This window comes from Sphaeramia orbicularis, chromosome 4, assembly GCF_902148855.1.
Source record: "Sphaeramia orbicularis chromosome 4, fSphaOr1.1, whole genome shotgun sequence".
Taxonomy (NCBI): Eukaryota; Metazoa; Chordata; class Actinopteri; order Kurtiformes; family Apogonidae; genus Sphaeramia; species Sphaeramia orbicularis.
The window spans coordinates 34,812,037-34,828,931 of record NC_043960.1 but is presented as its reverse complement, the minus strand read 5'-3'; the positions used below and the strand labels follow the sequence as shown (position 1 = coordinate 34,828,931).

Below are 16,895 nucleotides of genomic sequence, written 5' to 3'. Positions count from 1 at the left end.
TGTAAATGAAAATGTAAATATGTAGGTGCCTTATAGCTGAAGAGTGTGACAGTTGTCTGTTATATTTATATATTTTTATTTTACCTTTATTTAACCAGGAAGTCCCATTTGAGATTAGGAATCTCTTTTGCAAGGGAGACCTGGCCAAGGTAGCAGCCATACAAAGTCCAAACAACATAAAACACATACATGATACACAATGATCATGAACAATAAAACACAATAACAACTATTCAACCATAATGGCATCAAGGAAAAACAGTGACACTCCTTGAAGATTTTGAAGATTATCCCACAACCATGGTGCATGGTAGGAAAATGCTGTTTTTCCAAAGTCTGCCAGAACTCAGGGAACAGTCAAAAGCAACCACTTGGAGGAACGCAAATGGAAACTACTATTAGAGCTAATAGAAAGATTACTGAGGTATTTTGGGAGTTTACCCAGCAGAGCTTTACAGATGAGCACAAACCAGTGTTTTTGTCTACAGGTGGTTAATGATGTCCAGCCCACTAAGTCATAGAGAGTGCAGTGGTGAGTGAGAGATTTTGCATTAGAAATGAAATGTAAAGAAGTATGATATACTGAATCGAGGCTCCCTAAAGTGGAGATAGCTGCATGTCTGTACAGTAGATCACCATAATTAATCACAGGCAGAGAGGTAGCTTCAACAAGTTTTTTCTTTGCAGAAAATGTGAAACAGGATTTATTTCTAAAATAAAAGCCAATCTTTAATTTGAGTTTCTTAGTTAGAGATATGAACTTTAAAAGAGAGCTGTTCAGTAATCCATATTCCTAAATACTAAAAGGAAGACACCCTTTCATATCGTAACATATTGTTATATTGTAATACATAACACCAAAATGTATAACAGAGCAGATACATCCCTGGTAGCTGGCATCCAGGGGTTTTAGGGCAGCAGTAGCAGCTTATGAAATCAGGATGTGCCCATAGCCTCAAACACCAGAGCTGGCAATATACACCCTATTCCTGTTGCTCTATTGTCTCTGTCCTATGCATAGATTTAATATAAACGTGGACAATGAAACACTGTTTCATGCCGCATTGGAAAAGGGTTAAGGGAAGCCTCGGAGTCTGTATCGAAACACAACCGTATTTCTCTATACTGTTTCTATATGCCCTTCTTTTAAAAGACCTGTTATTGTTAACAAGAATTTTTTTCTCCAGTGACACCATAAAGCACCAACATATGATGTAATCTAACAGTACACACTACACAAAAGAACTGCTAAGCCCTCAGACATTACTACCATCTAGTAGCAAACCTGTTGGTGGAGCCGTTGTAGCAGTAGTTGGGCAAGAAGTCATAGTTGAGCTCCCAGAAGACGTGCAGTGTTATCCGGCCATAGGGAGCAGACACATTGTGGTTGGCTTCCCGGAACATGGCATCGAAACTGTCCAGAGTTAAGAACTTACTGAGGAGTTTGTGTGTCATGCGGTTGATCTCCAGCAAGCCTTCTAGTTCCTTTAAATCAAATGTTAAACAGAGAAGTCAATCCAAGGCTCTCACTCTTTGCTTCTAAAAACAGAAAGAAGAGAATCTAAGCCAGAAGACACAAAAATGAAAAAGTTATAAATTTACACAGATGATCTCACCATGATAGAAGTGAGGTCCTCACTCTCAAAGCGGTTGATTGCCAGCTCCAGAGACTTGTGGAGCGCAGCTGACACTCTCTGAGTAATGAGCCTGTTCAGGTCAATGGAGCGACCTAAGAGCTGAGGTTAGACATGAAAGAACACAACATGATGCCAAAGTAATGAAGATTGCACTAGTGAACTGTATACATGAAAGACTACTATGAACCTGAACGTGGCGCTGTTTCAGCAGAGTCTCGTAGCGGTTGGAGGCAGGCCAGGGAATGTTTGCCCCCTGGTTTTTACAGTCAGTTCTTAAACGTTTGTCAAGCAGAAGGCTGGGGGAAACAAATCAAAACAAGGTTGCTTAGCTAAGGACTACATTTTCCTCCTTTTTTCCCCCCACTGCATTTTCTAAGGCAAAATAGATATACTGTACTTGACCGACCACTTTTACAAGATGCGGTCTTCCTTCCTAACCTTCATGAATAACCTAATGTGCAAATGCCAAGAACTGGACAAGGACTGTTTCAACCACCTTCATGACCTCAAAATAGCTTATTACTAGTTCCGTGGCTAGAGTATTAGTATTGTGAAATAAAAATGAAGATGGTGACCAAATTATGGACATAAGATGTACTGGATATATGTGTCTGTATGCATATTAATGTTCACTGAAATGTGTGTATGCTCAATATGTAATGCACATACTGATATTATTATCAATATCTTTCTGACTGTAGATCTTATTGAGGGTGGGAGGAGGGGGGGATTAGAAGGATTTTTGTTTCTGTTTGGAGTGTTATATTGTTGTGTTTATGATTGTATGTTCATTAAAATGGAAAATCAACAAAAAATAAATAAATAAATAAATAAATACTGTACTTGACCTACCTTCCTGCTAGAATCTTATAGTAGGCAAATATCTGATCTGCCAACTTGTAGACAAACTGATCAAAGCACAGATTCACCTTTAAAAAAAAACAGTGTCAAATAAATGAGAGTAAACATTTGAGACTGTGAACAAATGGAACAGAATTTTTTTTATTGCATTTGTCAGCTCTAATGCTTATTACTTAACTTCCAGCTGCACGTAAAAAACACTGCCTTTTAAAAACTACATTAGTTGTATTTATATAACCTGTTGCATAATGACTGAAAAAAGCACAGAAAATGAAAAGGTAATGGAGAAAAAAGCATCCAATTTATGCACTTTTCACTTAACAATGGATTTTTGTAAATGGAAAAATACAGTCCAATAAATGCTAGCCCTTATGTATATACTTTGCCATCAATTACCTCAGCCTCTATTTCATCATAGAGGAACTGTTTCTTGAATTTCGTCAGAGCATAGTGTGCGCTGTCATTGTACAAATCCAAAGGGTACAGCACATATCTGAAGATATAAAGAACAGAAGTAACTTTAAACTTCCTTCTTTATTGAGACACCACTGTGTGAGGATGTCCTTGAAGATGTCAAAAGTAATTCAACCAAAAAGTACTGGTTGCCATGTGAATATAAATGACAGAGGAAAGTTTCAGATAGAACAGCTATATCCTGTTAGTGAGTGTAATCATGTAGTGTTTAAAGTGTTCTCTATGTGCATTTAAAGCTTGTAGTTACACAGCTCAAGACTCACAGCACTTATCTTTCATGCCAGTTGTTGTGCTTAATGGCTTATGTAAAACCTGTCTGGTATCAACGTAATCCTGCAGCAAAGATTTAGAACAGACATGACAACATTTACGGTTAATCCTAATTTTTTTAAGTATTTTACCCAGGATTCCTTTTGAAAATGTAAGACAGAAGAAAACATTTGTTGGAACTGAACATCTGCCCATCATACTATTAATAATCTCATACAGAATACACACAGAAAAGACAGAATGACACCTCTGTGGATAAGTTGTAGTTGCACGTCCAATCATGTACAGAGTCATAAAATATATACAGAAATATTGAGGGTAGTAAAATGGAAGCTGCGTGTCCTCTATTGATATTCATGATTCCAGTGAATAATTTCTGTTGAGGAAATGCTGTCAAGACCATATTTACAGGAGCATGATGTAAAATAATGGTGTTTTCATTAAAGACTGACATCACAGTGCAGGAGAGGCCTTTTCAAATAAAATATAATTTTATCTTATTGCACATACGTTTTTCATAAGTAGTCAACAAATTTCAGTTACGGTTTTAAAAGATTGCAATTTCTTAGACTTTTCAAAGAATTTCCACTTACAAATCAATCATTTTAGTAAGTGTAACCCTACAGCCAAGTCACAATTTTGTACATTGTCAGTATCTATGAATGTAAAAGGAAGCTAGCTCTAGGAGAAGCTCTTGCAGACTCCAGATGGACCAGAGGATTTGTGGCTACTAGATTACCTCAGATATGTTTTTAAGTGTAGATTAAGGATTAAGTGAAATGTAAAGAGCAGTTACAAGTTCAAAAAATGTTTCCTGATAGACAAGTAATTTTAGAAATAGCGGAAAACTGAGTAATGGAATAAGAATATCCTCTATTCTCTCTTTGCTAAAAGGTGGCAGGCTGTGCTTACTCCATCATAGAAGCCTCCTTGGTCTCCAGGATGTGGTCTGTGAGGATCCAAGGCATGGACATTTCAATGGGAAACTGAATCCTGCGTCCCATGGTGAGCTCCAGAAAGAACTCCCTGAACCACAGCTGGGACAGGTCACAACACTGCTGCAGGGTCTCTGAATAAAAATGTGAAAAGAAGCAGGTTTCATGATGACATACTGTAAATCCCCATAAAAAGGTGCATGTAGGAGCTAAATATTCAAATTGTTTTCTTTCTCACCACTGAAGTTAAGCAGGTGGGTGTAAAAGAAAGACTCGCGGTGAAACTTCTCAATGTCCAGAATGGTGGGACCCTCCAGACTGCTGCGCAGAGTCTTCTTGGAGCCACTTTTATCGGCAACGAGGGATTCCAGCATCGTCCTTACCATGTAGAGCTGCATTTGTGGAAAACAGCAAACATTACAGCCCACAGGGGATTAATTACCAGAAAGCAAGCATCGAATCTAATCACAACACCTACAAATGCCACGGAACCTTGATATATCTATATTCTATAATCACTACAGGTGGGTGGCTTGCATTAAAACGTTGCTCGCCACGTTGCCTCCAACACGTCACTGAATTTTATCACATACAAAGACTACATTTATTTATTTGAAGGGTGGAAATTTCTCATTAGCTTGTTATCTCTTTTACAAAGGCTGACATGTACCAGCAGGGATGCTTCGCTACAGTTTTTATTCAGTATCTATCAGAAGTAGCTTGATTTGACCTCACTGGGGAACATATAGTCTTTTTTGTCCATTGCATTTTTTCTTTATTCATAGGCTAAAAAAATGTATGATTGAGCTAAGATCAAGACAGGAGGTGATCGTTAAGCTGGCTTTATGTTTCTGCATCTGGAAAACAGATTAGTTCTTAGAAGTGAGCTCTAAGCTGATACAACTGTGACTTATAACTCACATATTGTCATTTTGACAATAAGTGCATTACTATTCAACACTGCAATGCTCTGATTTAAAAAGAACCACACAAGGTCATTTGAGTGACGAGTTAAAAGGGAACAATACTGAATACTGAAGAAGCTGGTTTATGAAGGCAGACTGACTCTGTGAGCTTATATTATCTCCCTGATCCAGGGTGATTGAGCTTTGACATGACAAGATGAAGACCTGAGCAGAAATCTGTTGAGCTACAGGGCAATGTCAGCGTCATAAGCCTGATTATTGTGGATGAGCAGCTTCTCTGAGACCTTGGAGGTGTGAGAGGAATGAGGAAAAAAGCAAGAGGCAGTGGAGGCAGGGAGGTGAAACCTGAGTACTGGAGGGCCCCACGGCACGTCGAGGAACCTTGATATCGAATCCACCCTTGGGGTCTTTTTCTCCACGCAGGGCAGGATCATTGTGTGGCTCCCGACCGGTCTCCCAGTCACAGACTGTCTTTCGAATGGCCTGGAGGACACTGCAATATGCCAAAAACTATGATGAGAAGTCTTTGAGGCAAGCAGTTCCAGAAATTACAAGTGTCAACATAAATACAGAAGCAGCATAGCCTCCTTTGTGAATTATAAATGTGATGTCGTATGTGAAAAATATTAATGCTTTTGAATGATTTTGAAGTGAGCATCTTCGCAGAATGCCAGATACTACAAGTAGTGTCGATCTGATTACTTTTAAAATGTGTCTGACTACAGCATGTATGTCTTTAAATAAAAATATGAATGAATTCTGTTCAACATGAGTAATTGCAATTACAAAGGAAAGTATTGTAAATACTTTGAACTACTTCAACATTGAAGTAACCTAAAGCAGACAGAGTCACTCTGAATGCACAGTATATTCACACTTGGTATAGAAATGTAAGATACAGTATATGCAAATACAAGATGTACTGCTTTGTCCGAAAAAAACAAACAAACGTGAAAATGTAATTTTTACCCTGATCTTATATTTTCAACAACATCAAGTTAAATTGACAATCAGTTTATAATGACAGAAAATAAGAAAATTATTGTAAATTATATCTCCATATATGGATATTTTTCACACTAGTTTGTGAAGTGCATTTTAATCACTGCAACTAATCCTCTTGAAAGAAAAAATTGAGAAGAAAAGGTTTATCTCCTGTGTTTTCAAAAACATTAAATGGACCAAACAGATAGAATATAAATAACAATAACATAAATTTATAGTTCAGTGTGTAGGCTAGGATGGTGCAGATAAGCTTTGTGTTGTTGTTGTTGGTTTTTTTTTTAATCAAGGGTTTATGAGAAAGTAGTGATTCCTCTTCTATTTCCAAGCGAATAATCCAGATTAAGGTAATTCCTTTAAGTAATCATTTGGTTTTAAGAATGTGACTGTATTCCATTTACCACTTATTTTAATTGCAACTGTAACTATGCCTTGTTAGCCATTTTTTTGTTTTTAACGATCTAAATATGTGAATTACACTTCTGCCCAAAGGAAACTAAGCCACTGTCTAGACTGTCATTCAAACATACCTCTGGATGACATTTTTCTTCTTCTTAATAGCCTGGCGCAGTGGGTCACGTAGAGTGACTTGAGCAAAGTCCTGCAAAGCTGAGTAGATGGTGTGACGGATGGCATGATTAAACACACTCTCCATGCGTCCCATCAGCACCTGAAGTCCTTTTATCATTGCAATCACCTGACAAAAACAAAAGAGTTAATGAAGTAACAAGATGATGACAGGTATCTGCAAGTATAAACAAAATAACTGTTGAAACCTTTTTAATACCTTTAAAAGGAAAGAATAACAGTGCTGCAGTAAAAGAAACAAGAACTATTCACTACAGACTGTCTGGAACAGTGTGCAAGTGGTGTCAACATTGATGCAAAACAGCTCTTCTAAATTCAACATGCCTGTGGCTGGAGAAAAAAAGTGCTGTGGGGTGTATAATGATAGTAGCATCTGAAGGCGTTATTAAGAGTATGTCCTGAGTGGCAGACTAGTCATGCCTAGTATGCACACAGCAACTGAAATTATAGCTACAGAAATTGGCCTATCTAGCATTGTACATACTCATCAAAATGCATGTGTTTTGGGTTTGACTTTTAGTCAGACTATCTGTTTATTCAGAAATACTGCAGTTAATTGGAAATGATCACATGAAGAATATGAAGACCTGTTGTAAAGAACAGTTTAGAGTTTGTTTTGGGAATATTGTGATGATTGAATAATCATTAAAATTCATATGGAAGAAAAAAAAAATCACGAGTACCCTCTATGAATTGAATAAAAAAAGACACAGAAACAGTATATTGAAGATGGAACTGACCTCAACGAGGGCAAACTTCTCTTCACTTGTGTAGTTGTATCTGGTGGCTCTTTCATACTCCTCAGCATTGTCAGGGCACTCTTTGTTGGAGTATTTATCTGTCGGATGAACCAGCTTCCAGGAATACTGTAACAAAAAGGTTTTTATTAAAATGTGATGCCAGTCACAAAAAAATCAACACACACCATAAAGTGATCAGGGAATTATTAACTATTCATTAAAGCTACTTCCAGTACAGTTCCACTCTGTTGATCCCTGCAGCTCTATGCAAAGGGACATGACTGACACACGAAACAATAAGAATATCACAAAAGAAACATCATATTGTCTGTCAGCTTCCCTGCAGATCTTATTAATGTATGCTTTCTTACCACTTCCATGACATGAGCACTCCACTGGGAGAGCAGCTGCATGCCCTGCAGAGCCAAGTCAAACAGCTTCCTGTACTCGGCATCTGTCTTATGGGACTCCTGGCGGCCTGATCCTGTCACCACCTACATGGACATGAAAAAAAAAAAAAACACCCCTTACAGCCCGTCACAGAACACTGGAGTCCATCACATAATCTCTGCATACTTTAAGTTGACAACGATACTGGAATTATTTTTTTGCAACAATACAGGAGAATGCACTGATTATAAGAAGTAATGGACAACAGGAACAAAGTGTTCAGTGCAATAGTGGAAGTCAAAGAATATAAAAGATTAAAACTGCCTCCCAAATATCAACATTGCTGCCTGCATGGCATCTACAATTCTTATCCACTTGTGTCAGCTAAATTTCCATTTGAATGACACTGAATTGTGACCTCTGAAAATCCACTGGGGCAAGACATCTGCTCAAAAGCTTGTTACATCACCGCTGGGTATACAAATATCCCTCACATAAAAGCGAGCTCACTGAAGCCCACTTGTAAAGAAGATTGTCAAACATGCAGGTAGCGTATTCACTGTTCCCTTTATTCATTTTTTATAAAATGCGAAGTGGTTCATGTCTGAGTGAAGGGTAAACATAATACACTGATGCACACTTCAGTAGGACAACTGTAAACACTTACTTCTAAGACAATTTAACACCTCACTGATGCACAATTGTCACTGAGGTGTACTGTCAGGTCTCACTGTAAACCCAATGGAGTTCAGTACTAACCTCGCTGTTGCTATAGCGAGCCAGCTCAGAAATGAACCGCATGTGATCCTCGCGAATCTGAATCATCTGCTCACAGATGTTGTACTGTGGGCTGCTGGATATAGATGTGCAAGTCCACCTGAGGGGAGGATGGAGGATAACATGGAATCAATAATGCGGAATACTGGGAAGCATTACTACTAACAAATAAAAAGAAGACAGATGTGGAAAAAAAACCACCACCTGAGGAATTGGTATTTGCTTACTACTTATGCTATTTATGGCAGCTTCAAATTAAACAAAACCAGAAGAAAAAAGGACAATAATACTTAAAAAAAAAAAAAAAATTCTAAATAGTACAGTCAAGCTTTAATTGATGCTGGGGCAGAAAAAAAAGCTGTAAATTCAACTCTGTCATACTTTCACCATCAAAAAGTGATTATAATATTTAACAGAAGTGTTATTATTGTATAATAATTACAAAATTAGCAGTGTTTATGAACATGAAAAATAAGCCAAAACTACAATGAACAACAGACAACTAAAAGGAAATGAGGCAGACAGAGGTAGAAAATGTGTTTTTGTTTTCTCTCAAGCTTAATGATTCCTATTTATGGCTTTGCACATAATAGGACACCTTTATCAACCAAATTTTTTTCATTCATATTTAAGCTCATTCAGTTTCTATAAATCAAGGCTTTCCTCATAATAATATGATAAAACTAAAATTAACATAAAAACCAAATAAAAAATAAATCAACTAACCTAGACACTTCCTAAAAATAAAGGTCAAACCTTTGCTCTCATGCTTACTTACAAAAGAAGTAAAACTAAACTGAAATCAAAAACAGAACTGAAAGACTCAATAAAATAAAAGTTAATGAGCATTTCAAAAACCCTGACATTTCTTTGAAATGTACTTTTCAATTGAATACAGTTATATCAAAGTGGTTTTCAATAGTTAATACAACTCCCCAAGGTCACAGGATCAAATACACATCCTGACAAACCCAACAGTTTGTGTGAATCTCACCTGGATTTGTTCTCTTCAAAGTGAGCGCTGGTCTTGATGTACCGAGACAATTCAATCTGCATGTCCCCAAACAGAGGAACCACCTGGAGTTGCTGTGACAACAAGAACATTAAAACTTACAACAGCATATAGAAAATCCCTACAGAAGATCTAAGATTTACATTATTTTGCAGACCACTTTTGCAGGTATAAAAAAATCCATAAGTGCTACTTTGTAATATGGGTCACAAAATACAGCCTGTTGAAATCCTTTGTTTAAGAGCTTGATTAACAAGTAGGTGGCAGTGCATAAAACCACTTGACACTTCATGAGCACAATGGGTTTACATCATATAACACAGGCTGTGATTATTATCAAGTGGAGATGAAATACCTTACATTTAAAACACAATACCACACTAAATTCAACTAATTGTTAGCATAAAACTGTAATCAAGAAAATTATTCCATTATGTCCTGTTGCATAGTGAATTACATAGAATTTGTGCAAAATGTTATGTGTCTCACACACCCTGTGTGCTCTACTTCCCTCGTACCTTGAAAAACTTGTCAATCTTGGTGAGGTTAATTCGCTTCTTGGCATCTAGTTTGTAGATGTTACTGCTGTTTCCATCCATGAGGTACAAGCCAAATCCCATTACCTGGAAAGCACAACAGTAGTTATAATGTGGGACAGCTAATACATTCAACAACGACCCAGGGAATGTCACAGAATGAGCAGAATCATATATGTTATATTGACAAATCCACACTCACAGGTCAGGGCATACTTACTTTGAGCAGCATGTGTTTCTCACTGGGGGTGAGGTACATCTTGTTCTCATAATAATCAACACACAGGTTGACGATGTCTGCCAGCAGCTCTTCGTATCCATTAATGACTTCAAGCTGTTGCTGCAAAGACTGAGATGACACAGAGCAGATGATTGAATATCTCATTTTAGAATTTAAAAGTCTCTTTGTTCAAGAAAATGTACTATTTGAAGAGCGAAGTCAATAAAACTGCAGCCAAAAAACCCAAGTTACTTATCTTCAATTGAGTTCCTTTCACACATTGCTCATGTGATTTCTAAAAAAAGACTGAGCTTATTCTGGGTGGATGAAATAAAATATGGGATGTCAAATTGTAACTCCAGCTCAAAACTTTTTTGAAGAAGCTTTGATACAGTTAAATCTGTTAAATCAAGTAACTTACTGAAACTGAAATGGAAGGATAATAAATACTATCAAATAAATGTTCTCTTTTCGTTTCAGTGTTGACAGACTATTACTGAAGAGAGGCAGTTGAATTATGCTTTGGTGTGACAATTCTTAAGACTGTTCTGATAACAGACAGAGGAGTGGCTTCATCACAGCCAAACCAGCATGTTTTTTGCACTTATGTTGTCAGATATTTTGTATAAATAATAAATAAATACCATTGCCAATAACGGTAAAAACACTGAATATCAGACATGATAATCTGATGATTGGTCCATAATCGGTCAAAAGGTTTATAGGAGGCTACATAGTATTACAGATGATCCTGATCTGCTTTGAAAACCTGGCATCAAGAAATCTCAACCCTTTGTGTTAAAATGACCCAAATGTCCATGATGCACATAACCAACCTGGGTGATTTTGTTGTGGTTTGCCAGGAACATGGACAAGTTCTGAGACTCTTGAATGGATGAGGGCTCAGACATTTTTCTGAGGAACTGAGCAGCTCTGAGGGAAGGAACACATTAAACTCATTTAATTAACAAAACATTCACACAAAGAACACTGTAGTATGTTTTTTTTCCACCTGACACACACATATGGATCATGCAGGAATGCTGCCCTCTAGTGTCTGCTCTGGTAATCAGCTGTATGGGTTAGTGATGTCTCCTGCGCAAAAGATGTGGCTCTAAGAGCCAATACTTTGTCATGAATCAGAAGAGCTGATACCCATTGAGATAGAACCGGCTCCCCACTTGTTTTTCTTTTTGCTGCTAAGCCGTCACTCTCTGTGGCTCATCTCTGCTCACAGCAGAGCTTTGTTTGACAGGGCAGCATGGTGGACATGGGCCAAGATGAGAACTTATCTTGAGGAAGTCCTTATCCAACGAGCAACAGAGTCACTGTGGCTGGTGTCAGGACAAGGTCTCAGTCTTCCTATGTCTGGTGAAGGTGAATGAATACTGTGTATTCTGGCAACATTTGTTCCTTCTGAGAGAATCTTCTTGGAAACAGGGCAGATGCCAACAGACAGAAGGAATTGCATCAGCCCCGCCAAGCTGAGACATCTGAAATTTCTCAATGCCAACCTGCACTGAGGACATCCATCCTGTTTGTTTACTGAGTTTGGTTCTGGTTGTGTGCTGTGGATTTCTGTAGTTTATCAACACACAGACCCCTCACTATTTGCCAATTTAGGTTAAAATATGAGGCTACAAATCATACTAAATTAAAAGCCATTTGGGAGCCGAAAGAGCCAGCTCTTCCTTGGGAGCCGGCTCTCTGAAAAGAGTCAAACTTCCCATCACTAGTATAAGTGCATACAGAGTACTGTGTTACTGGATACCGTTTATAAGCAGAGTGGTCATTCTTGACGCTGCATTTCATGTTCTTCAGCTCATCGAGCACAGCAAACATGTTGATAAACTTCCCAAGAGTGAGTAAGTATGCCTCAGAGACAAAGTCTTTCCTGCGCTCAGTGTGGCACAGACGGCGAACCTCACCACAGAAACGGTCGATAGCAGTGCGCTGAAAGAAAAAAGAAAGAAAGAAAGAGCGGTAGCACATCAGATTTATGCCCAGCGTTAACAGTGGACACTTGAGGAGATGTGTTTGTTACCTGGAAGTACATGAAGTTCATCAACTTGGTGACTTCTGGCTCCAGGACCTCCACTGTCTTCTCATAGATCTCCACTCTGTTAGGCTGCTCATTGCATTTCACCTGCAAACGTAAAAGAAAACACAAGTTAACGCTAGGGAAGTGAGGTTAGGCTCCACTGCAGATTAAACACAGGCAGAAGTCTACTCACTGGAAGATGCCCTTCCTTATGCTATCTGTATACTATTACTTTTAAAGAACCACAACCTTTGAGCTGCAACTGAAAACAGCAGCTTGACAAAGGCACGTCTTTTTATGTGCTATTTTCATTTGTAAGGATTTAATCTTTTTAATACCACGACATGCACCATCATGTGCATGTTCTACCAAAACAACCTCTCTCCCAGCACTAATTTACAAATGTACTGTTGCATCTTGCGCTGCTCCACAACTAGCCGGACTAACTAGATAACTTTCAGTCCTACTCCAGAACACAGCAACAGTTTCCTCAGATACTATTCAACATCATGATGTAGGTGAAGGTGTTTACCTGTGGAATTGCACGAGAGCAGCTCCTCCAGGTGTAGAGCATGATGGCATACTCCTGACCCTCTTCCAACATCTCATTCTGAATCAAGAAAAAAAGAACATTAGTGCATTACATACAAAATATAAAAACTCATTTACAATTTAAAAACTAAAATCAAAAAATTAATCCACACATAATTACTAAAAACATGCATGTACCAGTATTTGTTTTGCAAATCAGCTACTCTAGTGGACAGCAGAAAAGTGCCTTCCTCAATACAAAGCGCGGCTTCATTCAGACCCTGAGCAATTACATCTCAGTAATTAGATACAAAGCCCAGCTATTCCTGTTGGAGATTGTCCAAAGCATCAGTTTGTCCCAAAGCCTTGTTTAGACACCTGTTTCTGGGCCTGGATCCTAGACATACTAACTACTCTGCATGGGTCGGTAAATCCATTTCTAAAAAGCTTTTGTCCCTCTTATGTCTCCACAAACAAATAATTACTAAGGACATACAATAGAAGTGACAATAAATTTCCCACTGATTAGAGTGTATGACTGTACCATGCTGGAGTGGACAGTGGCTTGCTCGATGTATCTGGCAATACCAGTGACAAAGGCATTTCGATCCTCAAAGTTGGTGTTGAAATTGGGCTGTGGGAACATGAGAAAAGATGTTTAGAAAAATACCACTGATAAAAACGTTCTCTTCTGTGAGTTGGACTTGTTTACAAAACTTTACATCATTAGACTTCATTTGAGGATCCAATTCAGCTTTTGCCCATATGTCTTTGTATTTCCATATTTATTATTTCCATTTTTTGATGTTTTTCAGGGGAAAAGTGTAATTAATCGGCCGTTTGGCAAGAAAGATGCACTCATTTGTTATCATTATGAAGCTTTCAGAGGCAGAACTGTTTTCAGACTCCCACAAACTACATTTATTAAAAGCACAAATTAATCATTATGAAGTTAAAAATTAAACAGCAAGAAAGGTATTAGAAGTCAGGAGTCTTCAGAGGTTTTCTAGTATGTCTATTTAAAGTGAGCAAAAAGGAAAAACTTGCACTGTCACTAGCACATCACGAAGTTCCACCTAAAGAGAAAATGTGCCTCATTAGTCTGTGTAAATGAATGTTTTACAAACTGACCTGGTACATAACTGAGGAGGGGAGAGGCTCAATGCATGGCTGCTGGTCTGGAAGCGGCAGCTCCTCCAACAGATCCACGTTGGAGAGAGCATCCTCTAAGGTCACTGTGGACGTCATACTGCTGAAAAAGGTCAACAAGAATCACATTTACAACAGGTAACAGCAATGCAGAACAGCCTTTGTGTGTAGGTTTTCTTACAACTGACTAAACAGCATTACTCTGGCTTCAGAACGGTTTCATCTAAACTTAGGGTGAGGACCCAAAAGAGTTGGCTGAACTGTTTTCATTGAGTCACCAGTTAGTAAGAGTAAAATATATGACAATAATCAAATCAATTCACATGATATTATATGCAAAGAAATTTCCAGTATAAATGTTGACTCAGTGAAGCTTATGACATGCAGACGAGAGGCCTCAGTCATAAAGACAAAGCAAGAGAAATGTAAAAGTTGTAACACGAAAAAAACAAGGTAAAAGATGACGACTTAAAAAACCCCAGAACAAACAAAAAAGACAGAAGTAGAAAATGGCATAACATTACAAGATGAACCAAAATTCCTTGAACGAACATTTCCAGACATTCTTACAATACAAAAGTACATGTGTTTGATTGTGTACATGAATATTTGAGTTATTTGTTTCATGTGTCTGTTAATTGGTGTCGATGTGTTGCTGCCTTGTTAATATTACTTTTCAATGTTAGAAGAGACAGTTGATATTATCTGTATATCAGTGACCACTGTTTCGACATCTAGCAACATTTAATTTAACATGATTTTGACAGTGGAAAAGTCAGTTAAAGTGTTGAGATTAGGGCAATTCATAAAGGACTGTTATGAATTTGGGTCCCTGGGAGAAATAAAATTCTGTTTTCAGGTCTCGAGGTGGAAAAAGTTTGGAAACTACTGGTTTAGCAGGTGACACATTTTTGGGTATATAAGTCCAATTCATCATAGGAAGATACAGAAAGAAACTGAAGAGGAAGTGCATGTTAATTATCAGCTAAAACATCAAATGCTGCAGAATGCTGCCACTATCAGGCCCATTTCGGAGGGCTGACAGGGTGATTTATGTTCCACTTTAAACAAACAGCTGTTGTATTAAGTCTGCAGCGTTTAGCACTGACAGCCTGTGATTTGTGGGAGTCTCGGTTAAAAACAAACCAGGTCACTAACATATGCTGGTCATTTACCTGCTCCTCATTTTATTACCTTTTCGTCCTTCTACCTACTCCATGAATAATTATTAGTTGGACAAGTTTGTAAACCGCAGACATCATTCAAATGGGCATGTGTATTCCACCCCACTGCATAATTTTGCCTACATTTAGAAGTACCACGTGACCTCAGATTGTCTGTGAAATGGATAACATTTGGGCCATAGTTTAGTATGCACAGCTACATTTGGCCATGATCTTCCAGTAGAACATAAATTAAATACACAAGTTCAGAGTGAAGCAAGAGCTCTGAGATATTACATAAAATAGATAAGATTTTATTTGTCACATGTAGGGATGTAACGATATGAAAATTTCATATCACGGTTATTGTGACCAAAATTATCACGGTTATCATTAGTATCGCGGTATTGTTGAAATTGTGCTCAAAATGTTCAAAAAGTGCTTATACACACACTGAAATAATTTAACCAAGTTGTAGTTTTAAATAAATAAAAATATATAAATAAATAAATAAATAACATAACATGATAGGCACAATGTACTTTCTGTTGGCAGAAACATTCAAATATTAACCCTTAGTGGTCTGAGCCTATTTTGGCCGTTTTTCAGTATTTTTGATTTTGCCTTTATATACCATATACAGAAATGTTTACAATACCCATGTTTGGTATCTTTTTTTCAGCACAACTTCATCTACATCATCTGTCTATTATTTTTTCACTTTAACCTACTATAAAAACATAAAAGGCCAGAAAACACACAAAAAAATCTAAAATCTGATTTGAAAAATGTATTTACTTTATTGCATAGATAACACAAAGATGCTTACTGAACCTTTTCAAAGACTTAAAAGTGAATATTGGTTCCAAATATTAGGTATATAAAATCCAAACTGTAATAAATTAAAACTATACTCAAATATTTGACATAAAAGCATAGCTTTACATTGGGTTTTTTCCCCTAAAAGTGCGGTAATCAAACACGGTTATCATGATAAGTAGAATTTAAACGGTAATACTAACCGTCTGCAATTTTACCGCGGTTTACCGAAATACCGGTAATCGTTACATCCCTAGTATCATGCACAGCTAAACATAGTACAATGCACAGTGAAATGTATTTTTGTACCAGCAGCCAATAGTAAAAGAGTAATTTCACACATTGTGCACACAAAAGTATTAAGATGAATGTATATCTAGAAAAATGTGTTGTGGGAATATATAAATACTAGCACGTTAATCCCTGGGGAACCACAGGTCATATTAAAGCTATACTGTATGATGTGGCATTTTTACACTTCTCCTTTTTAATCTCAAAATGCCCCTAATAAGTGTGTGGCAAACTAAAATGTAAAAGAAGTCCACCAGGTTTTGAAACTCAAAAATGTTTAATTCTCATATATTTATGATAAAAGTCTGACCAATCATTTTATTCGGTCCGAATAAATAATTGGCCGAGCCTGGCTGAGCCTCCTGCCAGTCATTCGTTACCGCCACTCAGGCAGGGGGAAACAGGCGGGGCTTTGGAGGGACGTGGGTTGTTCATGTTCAAATTTTTACTAAGTGCCGTGCAACATGCCAGATCGGTAATTTTTTTAATACCGATATCTAGGGACTGAAGTTAGTAAATGCATCATTCCTGTT

The 16,895-nt window shown here is 37.6% G+C and overlaps 1 protein-coding gene across 2 annotated transcripts in view; it reads right to left on the bottom strand.

The window, feature by feature from the left end:
* cyfip1 (cytoplasmic FMR1 interacting protein 1) overlaps positions 1-16,895 on the bottom strand; it is a 36,536-nt gene that overhangs the window by 11,523 nt on the left and 8,118 nt on the right. The window contains exons 2-22 of one of the 2 annotated variants that reach the window (XM_030131568.1): positions 14,072-14,192; positions 13,485-13,574; positions 12,942-13,019; positions 12,413-12,514; positions 12,140-12,321; positions 11,205-11,301; positions 10,369-10,497; positions 10,131-10,235; positions 9,595-9,686; positions 8,583-8,700; positions 7,805-7,927; positions 7,434-7,559; positions 6,636-6,802; positions 5,449-5,596; positions 4,416-4,569; positions 4,155-4,311; positions 2,895-2,991; positions 2,490-2,566; positions 1,825-1,933; positions 1,617-1,736; positions 1,286-1,485 (exon numbers count right to left, since the gene is read on the bottom strand). In XM_030131568.1, the coding sequence (XP_029987428.1) occupies positions 1,286-1,485; positions 1,617-1,736; positions 1,825-1,933; positions 2,490-2,566; positions 2,895-2,991; positions 4,155-4,311; positions 4,416-4,569; positions 5,449-5,596; positions 6,636-6,802; positions 7,434-7,559; positions 7,805-7,927; positions 8,583-8,700; positions 9,595-9,686; positions 10,131-10,235; positions 10,369-10,497; positions 11,205-11,301; positions 12,140-12,321; positions 12,413-12,514; positions 12,942-13,019; positions 13,485-13,574; positions 14,072-14,188 (2,588 nt within the window). In that variant the 5' untranslated portion in view covers positions 14,189-14,192. The remainder of the gene's footprint in view (positions 1-1,285; positions 1,486-1,616; positions 1,737-1,824; positions 1,934-2,489; positions 2,567-2,894; positions 2,992-4,154; positions 4,312-4,415; positions 4,570-5,448; positions 5,597-6,635; positions 6,803-7,433; positions 7,560-7,804; positions 7,928-8,582; positions 8,701-9,594; positions 9,687-10,130; positions 10,236-10,368; positions 10,498-11,204; positions 11,302-12,139; positions 12,322-12,412; positions 12,515-12,941; positions 13,020-13,484; positions 13,575-14,071; positions 14,193-16,895) is intronic. The other variant, XM_030131569.1, reaches the window with a different exon arrangement.